The 13,543-nt window shown below is 47.5% G+C and overlaps 1 protein-coding gene across 1 annotated transcript in view; it reads left to right on the top strand.

Annotated features, from left to right (window-relative positions):
- Window positions 1-13,543, top strand: part of Acacb (acetyl-CoA carboxylase beta) — a 140,975-nt gene that overhangs the window by 33,932 nt on the left and 93,500 nt on the right. Inside the window, exons 4-10 of the mRNA XM_045132566.1 lie at window positions 3,616-3,725; window positions 3,890-3,971; window positions 5,479-5,577; window positions 9,165-9,274; window positions 9,384-9,494; window positions 11,127-11,336; window positions 11,622-11,792. Of these exons, the coding sequence (XP_044988501.1) occupies window positions 3,616-3,725; window positions 3,890-3,971; window positions 5,479-5,577; window positions 9,165-9,274; window positions 9,384-9,494; window positions 11,127-11,336; window positions 11,622-11,792 (893 nt within the window). The remainder of the gene's footprint in view (window positions 1-3,615; window positions 3,726-3,889; window positions 3,972-5,478; window positions 5,578-9,164; window positions 9,275-9,383; window positions 9,495-11,126; window positions 11,337-11,621; window positions 11,793-13,543) is intronic.

Raw genomic sequence — 13,543 nt, forward strand, 5'->3', positions numbered from 1 at the left:
TTTCATCCCAGCACTCGGGAGGCAGAGGTAGGAGGATCACTGTGAGTTCGAGGCTACCCTGAGACTCCCGTGAATTCCAGGTCAGCCTGGGCTAGAGGGAGACCCTACCTCAAAAAACCAAAAAAAAAAAAAAAAAAAATCTAAAAATTAAAAAATCAGAATGCAAATGGGGGGCCGGGGAGATGGCTCAGTGGAGATGGTTCAGCTGTTAAAGATGCTTGTGTGGTAGTACACGACTCTAAACCCAGCACTCAGGTGTGTGGGGGGCAGACATAGGAGGATTGCTATTTGAGTTCGAGGCCATCCTGAGAGTATATAGTGAATTCTGGGTTAGCCTGGGCTAGAGTGAGACCCTACCCTGAAAAACAAAAACAAAACTAAAACTGAGCTAGAGAGCTGGGCGTGGTGGTGCACGCCTTTAATCCCAGCACTGGGGAGGCAGAGGTAGGAGGATCTCCATGAGTTTGAGGCCGCCCTGAGACTGCATAGTGAATTCCAGGTCAGCCTGGGCTACAGCAAGACCGTACCCTGAAACTCCCCACCCCCCAAAAAAGTGCTTGCTTGGAAAGCCTGACAGCTTGGGTTCGATTTCCCAGTACCTATGGAAAGCCAGATGCACAAAGTGGCACATGTGTCTGAAGTTTGTTTGCAGTGGCAAGAGGCCCTGGCACACCCATTCTCTCTTCCTCTCTTTCTCTCAAGTAAATGAAAAAATATTTGAAAAAATAAAGCAAATGCCGGGCATGGGGGCATACGCCTTTTATCCCAGCACTCGGGAGGCAGAGGTAGGAGGATCGCCGTGAGTCTGAGGCCACCCTGAGACTACATAGTTAATTCTGGGTCAGCCTGAGCCAGAGTGAGACCCTACCTCGAAAAACCCAACCAAACCAAACCAAACAAAAACAAAAACAAAAACAAACAAACAAACAAAAAGCCAAACACCCAAAACCACAAAAGAAAAGAAGCAGCAGCAAATGTCTAAACCTGCCGAGTGGGAATCGGGCTCGTCAGTGTTCCAGAAGTGTCGGGTCTATTTCTTTAGACATTTGTGTGGTCTTTCAGTCATTTGCTGACTTTTCTATTTGCTTATACATAGCTCAGTTGAAAAGAAGCCTGCCATAAGTAGCGGTGGAAATTTGCTTTTTCAACCCAAGCGTTTTGTCCTGTAGAGATCCTCCTCCACACAGCCAAAGGGATCTTTTGAGACCCGGAGTCGGGCCTTGTTTCGCCCTTTCCAAAAATGCCTCAGAGGCTGCTGCTCTTGCTGGTGCCCGCCACCTCAGCACTGTCCCCTCAGCCTTCTGCAGTGTGGCACTATTTGATATTTATTTATTTATTTGAAAGAGAGCAAGGGGGGGGGGAGAGAAATGGAATGGGTGTGCCAGGCCCTCTAGCCACTGTAAATGAACTCCAGACACACGCACCCCCTTGTGCATGTGGCTTACGTGGGTCCTGGGGTATTGAACCTCGTTCCTTTGGCTTTGCCGGCAAGCGCCTTAACCGCTAAGCCATCCCTGCAGCCCTGGGCTCTCCTCTACATGGACACTACCTGGCTTGCTGCTTGGTTCTACAACCAGCACGTGATACATGTCTGAGTTCAAAGAATTCCCCAGTGGGGTCTCTTGTCACAGTAGAGTGACAGTCCCAGTACGGCTCTCCCCTGGGCATCCTTCAGATCCCAGTCATGCTGGTCTCTGTGGGTTCCTGGTTCGCCTTGACTTTTCTACTACAGGGCCTTGGTACAACAAGATCTTATGGCTAGTGATTTCCCCAGAGAGCGCTGGGGGCGGTCCCTGCTGCACCGACCTTCATCCCAGCACCTCCCACTCTCCCTGTGCTCTGCGAGAGGGCCTGGACGAGTTCCTTCCTGGCACTGACCCCAGCCTGTAGTTTTCTTTTTTATTTATTTATTTTGGTTTTTCGAGGCAGGGTCTCGCTCTAGCTCAGGCTGACGTGGAATTTACTATGTCGTCTCAGGGTGGTCTCGAACTCATGGCTATCCTGCTACCTCTGCTGAGATTAAAGGTGTGCGCCACCACGCCCGGCCCCCATCATCATCATCATCATCATCATTGTCATTATTATTGTTATTTCATCTTCTCTAACATGAAAGAAAGACTGAGGACAAGAACGTGTCTGGCTGGCGCTTTGCCGTCACTGCAGCCTCCCCCGTGGCTGATAATGGTGGCCTGTCAGGCACTGAAGGAAGGCAGGCTGGGAGGATTTCTTCCCATGTCTGTACATGGAGTTCCACACTGGTCATCTTCAGGATCCTATGCAATCCATAGGAAGATTTTATATATATATATATATATATACACACACACACATATATATATATATATATATATATATTATTTTTTTTTTTCATGGTAGAATCTTGTTCTAGCCCAGGCTGACCTGGAATTCACTATGTAGTCTCAGGGTGGCCTTGAACTCACAGTGATCCTCCTACCTCTGCCTCCCAAGTGCTGGGATTAAAGGCGTGCACCATGACGCCAGGCTTTGAATATTTTTATTGATTTGTAAGCAGAGAGAGAGGGACAGAGAGAGAGTGGACATGCAAGGGCATGGTGACACGGCAAACTCCAGACACATGCGCACCTTGTGCATTTGGTTTTATGTGGGTATTGGGGAATTGAACTTGGGCCCTTAGGCTTTGTAGGCAAGCGCCTTAACTGCTGAGCCATCTCTTCAGCCCCTAGTTATATACTTCTTAATCACAGTTAAAAACAAAACACTGTGGTGCCAGGGATATAGCTCAGTTGGTGGAGTGTTTGTCTAGGGTGTATAAAGCTCTGGGTTTGATCCCTAGAACTACATAAACAAGACATGATGTTCTACACCTGTAATCCCAGCACTCAGGAGGATCAGGAGTTCAAGGTCATCCTTGGTCACATAGTGAGTTTGAGGTCAGCCTGGGCTACATGAGCCCTAGCAGTTGATGAGAGGAAGGGTTTATTTTAGCTTACAATATTTTTAAAAAATATTTTATTTTTATTTATTTGAGAGAGAGAGAAAGACAGAGAGAGAGAGAGAGAGAGAGAGAGGGAGGGAGAGAGAGAATGGGCACTTCAGGGCCTTCAGCCTCCAGCCACTGGAAACAAACTCCAGATGCATGCACCACCTTGTGTATCTAGCTCATGTGGGTCCTGATGACTCGAACCTGGGTCCTTTGGCTTTTCAGGCAAGCACCTTAACTGCTAAGCCATTCCTCTAGCCCCTAGCTTACTATCTTGAGGGGAAGCTTTATGATGGCAGGCAAGGATGTCAGAGCAGAAGCTGGACATCGCTTCTTGCCACAGCAGATCGAGGAAAGCAGTAAGAGAGTGAGCTGAGCTCTGGTGAGGGGAAGCTGGGCTATCACCCCTCCCTAGGCAAGGCTCCATCTTCCAAACTGCCACCAGCTGGGGACCAGACATTCAAAATACACGACGCTATGGGGCACATGATTCAAACTACCACAGTTGTCCTGCATGCTTGCCCATCATTGTGCTGGAATGTTTATAGCTGTCTTTCGGTGGGGGTGGGGGGGTGGGTGGTGGTTGGCAGACGTGTTGATCAGTTGACTGGTCTGCCACAAGCTCTTTCCTCCTCCCTCCTGCGTCATTCCAGAGTACATCAAGATGGCCGATCAGTACGTCCCTGTTCCAGGAGGGCCCAATAACAACAACTATGCCAATGTCGAGCTGATTGTGGACATTGCCAAGAGAATCCCTGTGCAGGTAATGGGTCAGGGTGCCTGGGATGACCGCTGTAGGATGATGCCCCTGAGCTCTGGGGCAGGGGCCACCCTTCAGCTCACAAGAGGCTGATGGGACGGAACATGGCAGGAAGCTTCAGGTATGATGGGAAGAGGGTCCTTGTTCCCCCTTTTCTGTGTTCACAGGCCGTGTGGGCTGGCTGGGGCCACGCTTCCGAAAACCCCAAACTTCCGGAGCTGCTGTGCAAACATGAGATTGCTTTCTTAGGTAGCGTGTGTGTGTTAGCCCCCCCCCCCTTAGCTGTGTGGGAACTGGGGTGCTGCTGGACCAACAGCTCTTCGTCATGCTGTTCTTTAAAGTGAGGGTCAGGGGGCTGGAGAGACGGATTAGCGATTAAGGCGCTTGCTTGCGGAAACCCAAAGACCCAGGTTCGATTCCCCAGTCACCATATAAGCCAGATGCACAAGGTGGTGCGTGTGACTGGAGTTCGTTTGCAGTGTTAGAGGCAAATTAATTAATTAATAACAAAAGCGAGGGTCAGGTTTGCCTTCCCACCTCACCTTTTCCTTGTGAGGAGCTTGTGAGCGGGGCTGGGATGCATATAGGTAAGTGGGCCAGGCCATGGACGTAGGAGCCATTGCTGTGGTTGCCACAGTGAGATGACCCTTGGCTGGTGTTTCTGCTGGCATTAAGGTTCAGATTTCTGACTAGGTTTGAGGGCCATGTATCTAAAACGGCCACATTTTTGTCCAGGCTGTTCTTGGGACTTTCAAATGCCCCTCACCCTTTGGGACTAGAGTCCCCTCACCTCCGCTGTGCTCTAGATGAAATGATCCATTGTCTAATGCTGTCCATGGCTTGAGGAATTTTATTTGGGGCAATGTTTGTTAACTTTGTGAGGGTACACCACCCTTGTATCCTCAGGAGATGGGTTCTGAGACCCCCCCCCCCCCGCATCTCAAGCCCCTTATACAAACAGGCCTGGTCTTTGCATAACCCTATGTGTACCTTAAATCATCACTACATTTCTTACAATACCTAATACAATGTAAACGCTTTGTTACCTGGTTATGGAGGGAATACTGACAAGGAAAGAAGTCTGTGTAAGTTCAGTACAGATACAGTTAAAAAGCTTTTCCACCTGTAGCTGGGCATGGTGGCACACGCCTTTAATCCTAGCACTCAGGAGGCAGAGGTAAGAGGAGTGTTGTGAGTTCAAGGCCAGCCTGAGACTACATTCTCAATTCCAGATCTGCCTGTGCTAGAGTGAAATCCTACCTCAGAACCAAAAAATAATAAAAAAATTAATAGATAAAAAATAAAAAAAAATTCCACTTGTGTTTGGTTGAATCCTCCAACGATGAATGCAAGCAGAACTGAGAGGCGACTATCCTGTGAGAGATGTTTGCCCACACCACCGGGCAGCTGGCCCACGAACGCCGAGAGCCTTCCCTCTCGAGTAGTTGCCACCCCACAGCCTAGCTGCCAGCCTGTCTCCTTCATCCAGCTGTTTGTCTTCTCTCCAAGTGACCTTTGAGTATGCCACATAGCTTCGGGGTAACTTAGTTCAGGCTTACAGTCCGCACATTGAAAGTTGACTGATGCCATAGCGACCTAATGGATCCCCCGAGGGAGGTCAGGCTCCTGGAGATCCATGATCCCAGATGCTTTCTTCCCTTGTATCCACCTGGCCCTCTCTCTGTGCACTCAGCTGCCTCTCAGCTCTGCATGTCGGTGGCTGACCCAATTCTGTCCCCATTTCCTGACCCCGCAGGCCCCCCCAGTGAAGCCATGTGGGCCCTGGGAGATAAGATCGCCTCAACCATCGTTGCCCAGACACTGCAGATCCCAACCTTGCCCTGGAGCGGAAGTGGTAAGGGACCATGACTATTACTTTGGGGGATCTTCTAGGTCCAGTTGGGGTGACAAGAGTATGCTTTGTAAATTCTTTTATTTCTAACTTTTTATTTATTTATTTATTTATTTTCGAGGTAGGGTCTCACTCTAGCCCAGCCTGACCTGGAATTTACTATGTAGTCTCAGGGTGGCCTCAAACTCATGGCAATCCTCCTACCTCTGCCTCCCAAGTGCTGGGATTAAAAGCATGTGCCACCTTACTTTTTTTTTAATTTTCATTTTATTTTATTTTTTGAGAGAGAGAGAGAGAGAGAGAGAGAGAGAGAGAGAGAATGGTCATCTAGGGCTTTCAGCTACTGCAAATGAATTCCAGACAGAAGTGCCACCTTGTGCATCTGGCTTTATGTGGGTACTGGGGAATCGAACCTGGGTCTATTGGCTTTGCAAGCACCCTAACCACTTAGCCATCTCTCCAGCCCTATTTATTATTTTTCTTTTGAGTCAAGCCCAATAGACTGGTCTTTATGAGAGAGAGAGAGAGAGAGAGAGAGAGAATTGGTGTGCCAGGGTCTCCAGCCACTGTAATTGAATGCCAGACACATGTGTCACCTTATGCTCATGTGCATCCTTGCCCATGCATCGCCTTGTGTGTCTGAGTTATGTGGTATCTGGGGAGTTGGACATGGACTCTTAGGCTTTGCAGGCAAGTGCCTTAACTGCTAAGCCATCTCTCCAGTCCTTTTTTTTTTTTTTTTTTTTTCAAGGTAGGGTCTCACTCTAGGCCAGGCTGATGTGGAATTCACTATGTAGTCTCAGGGTGGCCTTGAACTCAAGGCGACCTGCCTACCTCTGCCTCCCGAGTGCTGGGATTAAAGGCATGCACCACTGTGCCCAGCTTCCTGTTTTAAAAAAATTTTTTTTTTTTTTTGGTCTTTTGAGGTGGGATCTCACTCTAGCCCAGGCTGACCTGGAATTCACTATGTAGCCTCAGGGCAGCCTCGAACTCACAGTGATCCTCCTACCTCTGCCTCCCGAGTACTGGGACTAAAGGTGTGCGCCACCATGCCTGGCTAAAATTATTTTTTTAATTAATTAATTAATTAATTAGAGAGAGAGAGAGAGGCAGATAGAGGGAGAATGGGTACGCCAGAGCCTCCAGCCACTTCAAATGAACTCCATACACGTGTGTTGCCCTGTTCATCTGGCTTTATGTGGGTACTAGGGTATGGAACCCAGGTCCTTGGGCTTTGCAGGTAAAAGCCTTAACTACTAAGCCATCTCTCTAGCCATGTTTCAAATTTTTAAACCAAGCTGGGCATGGTGGCTCACACCTTTAATCCCAGCACTCGGGAGGCAGAGGTAGGAGGATCACTGTGAGTTCGAGTCCACCCTGAGACTACAGAGTGAATTCCAGATCAGCCTGGACTAGAATAAGACCCAACTTTGAAAAACCAAAATAATTAATAATAATTTTTTTAAACCATTAAATATACAACTTTATTGTAGCCAACTTAGAAAGTAGGAGGACAGGGGCTGAAGAGGTGGCTCAGTGGTTAAAGGCTCTTGCTCATAAAGCCAGATGGCTCTGGTTCAAGTCCCCTGTACCTACACGAAGCCAGATACACAAAGTGACACATGCATCTGAAGTTCTTTTGCAGTGGTAGGAGGCCCTGTTTTGTCTACCCTCACTCTCTCTCAAATAAATAACAATTTAAAAGAAAGGAAAATGGGAGTATAAAACGAGCTGGAAGCCGAGTGTTGTGGCTCATGCTTGTAATCCCAGGACTTGGAAGGCTGAGACAGAGGGGTGACCATGAGTTTGAGGCCAGCCTGGGCTATACAAGTGAGTTTCAGGCCAACCTAGACTAGACTCTGGCTCAAAAACAACATACACCAGGTATGGTGTGTACACCTTTTTTTCCCCAGCACTTCGGAGGCTGAGGTAGGAGGATTGCTGTGAAGTTGAGACTAGCTTGGGCTACAGAGTGAGTTTCAGGTTAGCCTGGGTTAGAGTGAGATCCTGCCTCAAAACAACAGCAAGGAGAAACCTGCATAGGATTATTCTTAGTATTATTTGCAGTACTGGGCTTTGAACCCAGGACCTTGCACATACCAGTCAAGCACTCCACTCCTAAGCTAGATCCCTAACCTTTTCTTTTTAAATTTAATTTAATTTTATTTTTTTGAGGTAAAGTCTCACTCTAGTCCAGGCTGACCTGGAATTCACTATGTAGTTTCAGGGTGGCCTTGAACTCACAGTGATCCTCCTACCTCTGCCTCCCGAGTGCTGTGATTAAAGGCGTGTGACACCACGCCTGGCCTTTTTTATTTTCTTTTGAGATAGGGTTTTGCTTGATTGCCCAGGCTAGCATTGAATTCTGGATCTTTCTGTAGCTGGGGTTACAGGCATGCACGGCCACACCTCACACCTACATAGGAGTTCATCATACAGATATGCTATATAATTACTTCCTAGCCTCTGTACTTATACAATTTAGGTAGTTTCCTAATTTGTCTTCTAATTTTAAACATGCTCAAAGGAATGGAGCTTCAATAGTCTTACAGCTATGTATGTGTATGTTTTAATCATTTTCTTTGGACATATTCCTAAAAATAAAACTTCTAGAACAAATTAAAAAATAAACAGAAAAAAATCTCAGGCATTTCCTATCTGATGTGATATTTTCTTTTAATTTATTTATTGCAAGGAGAGACACACAGAGAGAGAGAGTGAATGGCCATGCCAAGGCCTCTTATTGCAAACACACTCCAGATGCATGTTCCACTTTGTGCCTCTGGCTTTACATGGTATTGGGGATTTGAATCTGAGCCATCAGGCTTTGCTAGCAAGTGCCTTTAACCACTGACCATCTTTCTAGCCCCAATGTGATATTTTTCCTGTAAAGGTAAAAACAAAAAAATTCCAAAATTGGAAATTTTTTTGTTTGTTTGTGTGATAGGCTCTTACTCTAGTCCAGGTTGACTTGGAACTCACTCTGTCGTCTCAGGCTGGTCTCAAACTCAGCAATCCTCCTACCTCTGCCTCCAAAGTGCTGGGATTAAAGGCATGCATTACCACACCCAGCTCAGTTTGGAAAATTTATTTGTTTTTGTTTATTAAATCTTCTTTCCATAGTTTCAGAAAGCAGGGATTCTTTTGAGTAGGATAGAGGTTATTTCTAAAGTTAGTTTCATTTTGTTCTCCAGGGACTCTGTCTGCATATTTTAAAATTTTTATTTATTAGAAAGAGAGAGGCAGAGAGAGAGAGAGAGAGAGAGAGAAAGAGAGAGAGAGAATGAATATGGGTGTGCCAGGGCCGTTACCCCCTGCACATGAATTCCAGATGCATGTGCCACCTTGTGCATCTGACTTACATGAGTCCTAAGGAATCGAACCTGGATCCTTTGGCTTTGCAGACAAACACCTTAACTGTTAAGCCATCCTCTCAGTGTGTACTTATTGAGCTTGGTTCACATTCAGGGTGGGTCTGTCCTCAGGATGATGAGACATCACGTGGCAGCGAAAGGCCCCAGCAGCTGGGACGTGGCTGCTGCGCTGTGTGAGTGTCCTCAGAGTCCCCAGTTTGCTCTCTGCCTCCACAGGTCTCACACTGGAGTGGACAGAGGGTGGCCTGCAGCAGGGCAAACACATCAGTGTCCCAGAAGATGTTTATGACCAGGGCCGCATAAAAGATGTGGAGGAGGGCTTGGAGGTAAACTGCAGAGCATGCAGGACCAGGGTTCCAGAACCTTCTGCCCACCCTGGAATCAGTTGGCACCCGTCTCGCTTTCTGAAGAGGCCCGTTTGTTCTCCCCATCCAGGTGGCAGAAAGAATCGGTTTCCCATTGATGATCAAAGCTTCAGAAGGTGGTGGAGGGAAAGGAATCCGTAAGGCTGAGAGTGCTGAGGACTTCCCGATGCTTTTCAGACAAGTGAGTGCATCTTGCCCGGGCCTTTCCGTGACTTCGCAAACCCCTTCATTCCATCTCTGGACCCCAGGTTACTTTTTAGTTATTATATTTAATAATCTTCCTTTTTTAAGGTAGAGTCTTGCTGTAGCTCAGGCTGACCTGGAATTCAGTCTCAGGGTGTCCTTGAACTCATAGCTATTCATACACATGCACACCATGCCTGGCTTTGCATGCCTTTAATCCCAGCACTTGGGAGGCAGAGGTAGGAGGATCGCAGTGAGTTTGAGGCCAGCCTGAGACTACATAGTGAATTCCAGGTCAGCCTCGGCTAGAGTGAGACACTACCTTGGAAAACTAAAAATAAATAAATAAGTAAATAAAAGAATAAAGGTGTGTACCACCACATCTGGCTAACAATGTATAGTTGGCACAGTGTATAAGGAAATTATTCTCTTAGGTCAACCTGACATTTGATTGAGCTGGGTCTATAATTTTGTGTGTGTCAGTGTGATTTTTAAGATTGTTTTTGTTTATTTTTATTTATTTATTTGAGAGTGACAGAGTGAGAAAGAGGCAGAGAGAGAGAGAGAGAGAGAGAGGGAGAGAGAGAGGGAGAGAATGGGTGTGCCAGGGCCTCCAGCTACTGCAAATGAACTCCAGATGCATGTGCCTCCTTGTGCATCTAGCTTATGTGAGTCCTGGGGAATTGAGCCTTGAAACAAGGTCCTTAGGCTTCACAGGCAAGTGTTTAACCATTAAGCCATATCTTCAGCCCATGGTTGGTGTGTGTGTGATTTTAAATTTTGTAATGCTGTGATGGAGCCCAAGGCTTCATTCAGGCTAGGCAAATGAACCATTTTCCCCCAGCTTTCATTTACTCCTCCCTCCCTCCCTTCTTTTCTTCTTTCCTTTCACTTTGTGTGTGTGTGTGAGAGAGAGAGGGGGATGGTTTGAGATAGGGTCCCATGTAGCAGATAGAGAGAATGGGCACATCAGGGTCTCTAGCCACTGTAGACAAACTCTAGATGCATGGGCCATCTTGTGTATCTTGTTGTACTTGGGCACTGGGGAATTGAACTTGGGTCCTTAGGTTTTGTAGGGAAGTGCCTTAATTGCTGAGCCATCTCTCCAGCTCTGTTTTATGTTTTGTTTTGTGTTTTTTTTTTGAGGTAGGGTTTCACTCTAGCTCAGGCTCTCCTGGAATTCACTATGTAGCCTCAGAGTGGCCTTGAACTCACGGTGATCCTCCTACCTCTGCCTCCCGAGTGCTGAGATTAAAGGCGTGCTCCACCATGCCTGGCTTTTTTTGAGAAAAGATCATGCTATGTAGCCCAGTCTAGCCTTGAACTCATGTTAATCCTCCTCCCTCAGCCTCCGGAATACTGGTATTACAGGCACGGGCCACTGTGTCCACCTTAGTTCATTATCTTTAGGATTTAGGATTGCGAAGAAATTTTACCCCTTTTAGTGTTTGACTTAAAAACAATGTCAGTCACGTCTTTGAGAGAGGTTAAAATGAAAGTTAAAAATCAGCTGAGGCATGAAGGAATCCTATCCATATCACTATTGTTAAACGCTCTCTTCTGGAAAGTTCTGGCAGCTTCCAAAGCTGCTTTTCCTCATGAGCACCCAGCACCCGTACATCCCCTGCAGGTGCAGAGAGAGCTCGCAGGTTCACCCATCTTCCTCATGAAGCTGGCCCAGCATGCTCGGCACCTGGAGGTCCAGGTCCTGGCTGACCAGTACGGTAACGCCGTGTCTCTGTTTGGACGGGACTGCTCCATCCAGAGGCGGCACCAAAAGATCATCGAGGAGGCGCCCGCCACCATCGCCATGCCAGCTGTGTTCGAGTACATGGAGCAGGTACACGTTGCCGAGCTGGGTGGGGGCAGCTGCAAAGCCTGGCATTCCCCAGGAACTTGCTAGCGTCACGGTGGCTGGAGGGTGGCGTGGGTGCTGGCGAGCAAGGGGGAAGAAGGCCCATCCCACAGATGCTGTCAACATCACACAGGTATGGTGGCTCCCTGAGGTCCCCAGATCTCTCCCACATAGCAGGTCCTCCGTGGGCACAGGGGAGGGCACGGATGTCACCGCTTACAGTGACCCGCACAGCAGCTAGAAGCCCTCCACACCTGTCTGTCTCCGCAGTGTGCCGTCCGCCTGGCCAAAACGGTGGGCTATGTGAGCGCAGGCACAGTGGAATACCTCTACAGCCAGGACGGCAGCTTCTGCTTCCTGGAGCTGAACCCGCGCTTGCAGGTGGAGCATCCCTGCACGGAAATGATCGCCGACGTCAACCTGCCCGCCGCGCAACTGCAGGTCAGGAGACCGAGCCTGGAGGGGCCGCCCTGCTCCAAGGACTTCAAGCTCTCTCTCTCTCCTCTCGCTTCTCTCTCTGTCTGTGTTTTTGTTGTTGTTTGTTTTGTTTGTTTTGTTTTTTTCAAGGTAGGGTCTCACTCCAGCCCAGGCTGACCTGGAATTCATTCTGTGTTCTTGGGCGTGGCCTCAAACTCTCAGCAATCCTCCTGCCTCTGCCTCCCAAGTGCTGGGACTAAAGGCGTGCACCACCACACCCAGCTTCTCTCTGTTTTTTTTTTTTTTTTCTTTAACATTTTATATTTATTTATTTGACAGAGAAAGAGGGACAGAGAGAGAATGGGCACAACGGGGCCTCCAGCCACTGCAAACAATTTCCAGATGCATGCGCCCCCTTGTGCATCTGGCTAATGTGTGTACTGGGGAGTCAAACCTGGGTCCTTTGGCCTTGCAGGGAAATGCCTTAACTGCTAAGCCATCCCTCCAGCCCCTCCCCTTTTTTAACAAAATATTTTATTTATTTATTTATTTGACAGAGGAAGAGGGAGAGAGAGAAAGAGTGGGCATGCCAGGGCCTCCAGCCATGGCAGATGAACTCCAGATGTGTGTGCCCCTTTGTGCATTTGGCTAATGTGGGTCCTGGGGAATTGAACCTGGGTTCTTTGACTTTTCAGGCAAATGCCTTAAGTGCTCAGCCATCTTCCAGCCCCCCCTTTTTTTTGAGGTAGGGTTTCACTCTAGCCCAGGCTGACCTGGAATTCCCTATATAGTCTCAGGGTGGCTTTGAACTCATGGCAATCCTCCTACCTCTGCCTCACGAGTACTGGGATTAAAAGCATGTGCCACCATGCCTGGATCCTCTCTGCTTTTTTAAAAAAATATATTTTATTTATTTATTTATTTATTTGAGAGAGAGAGAGAAAGAATGGGTGTGCCTCTAGCCAGTGCAAATGAACTCCAGATGCATGTACCACTTTGTGCATCTGGTTTATGTGGGTACTGAGGAATTGAACCTGAGTCCTTAGGCTTCACAGGCAAGTGCTTTAACTGCTAAGCTGTCTCTCCAGTACCACGTATAAATTTTTTTTTTTTTTTGGTTTTTCGAGGTAGGGTCTCACTCTGGTCCAGGCTGACCTGGAATTAACTCTGTCATCTCAGGGTGGCCTTGAACTCATGGCAGTCCTCCTACCTCTGCCTCCCAAGTGCTGGGATTAAAGGCGTGCGCCACCACGCCCGGCTCCACGTATAAATTTTTGAGAGAGGGATCAACCCTTTTATTTTATTTTATTTTATTTTATTTTATTTTATTTTATTTTATTTTATTTTATTTTTATGAGAAAGAGAGAGCAAGAGATAGGGAGAGGGGGAGAGAGAGAGAGAGAGAGAAAATTGACATGCTAGGGCCTTTAGCCATTGCAGTTGAACTCCAGGCACATGTTGCCACCTTATGCATCTGGCCTATGTGGGTTCTGGGGAGTTGAACCTGGGTCCTTAGGTTTCACAGGCAAGCACCTTAACTGCTAAGCCATCTCTCCTGCCCAGTATCAACCTTTCGAGAGATAGATGGGAAGATAGATGAGAAATAGACTTCTTTGTGACAGGTGGTTCACCCCTAAGCACTTTGGTATAAAGGCACCTAGAAATAAAGACATTCTGGAACAATATTACAATGTAGTCCAAGCCCTTGGAAACATTAACTCTACATGTTTAATAATTTAATATAGTGTCAGCATTAAGCATGTTCCTAACTGTGT

Source organism: Jaculus jaculus, chromosome 13 (assembly GCF_020740685.1).
Source record: "Jaculus jaculus isolate mJacJac1 chromosome 13, mJacJac1.mat.Y.cur, whole genome shotgun sequence".
Lineage (NCBI taxonomy): Eukaryota > Metazoa > Chordata > Mammalia > Rodentia > Dipodidae > Jaculus > Jaculus jaculus.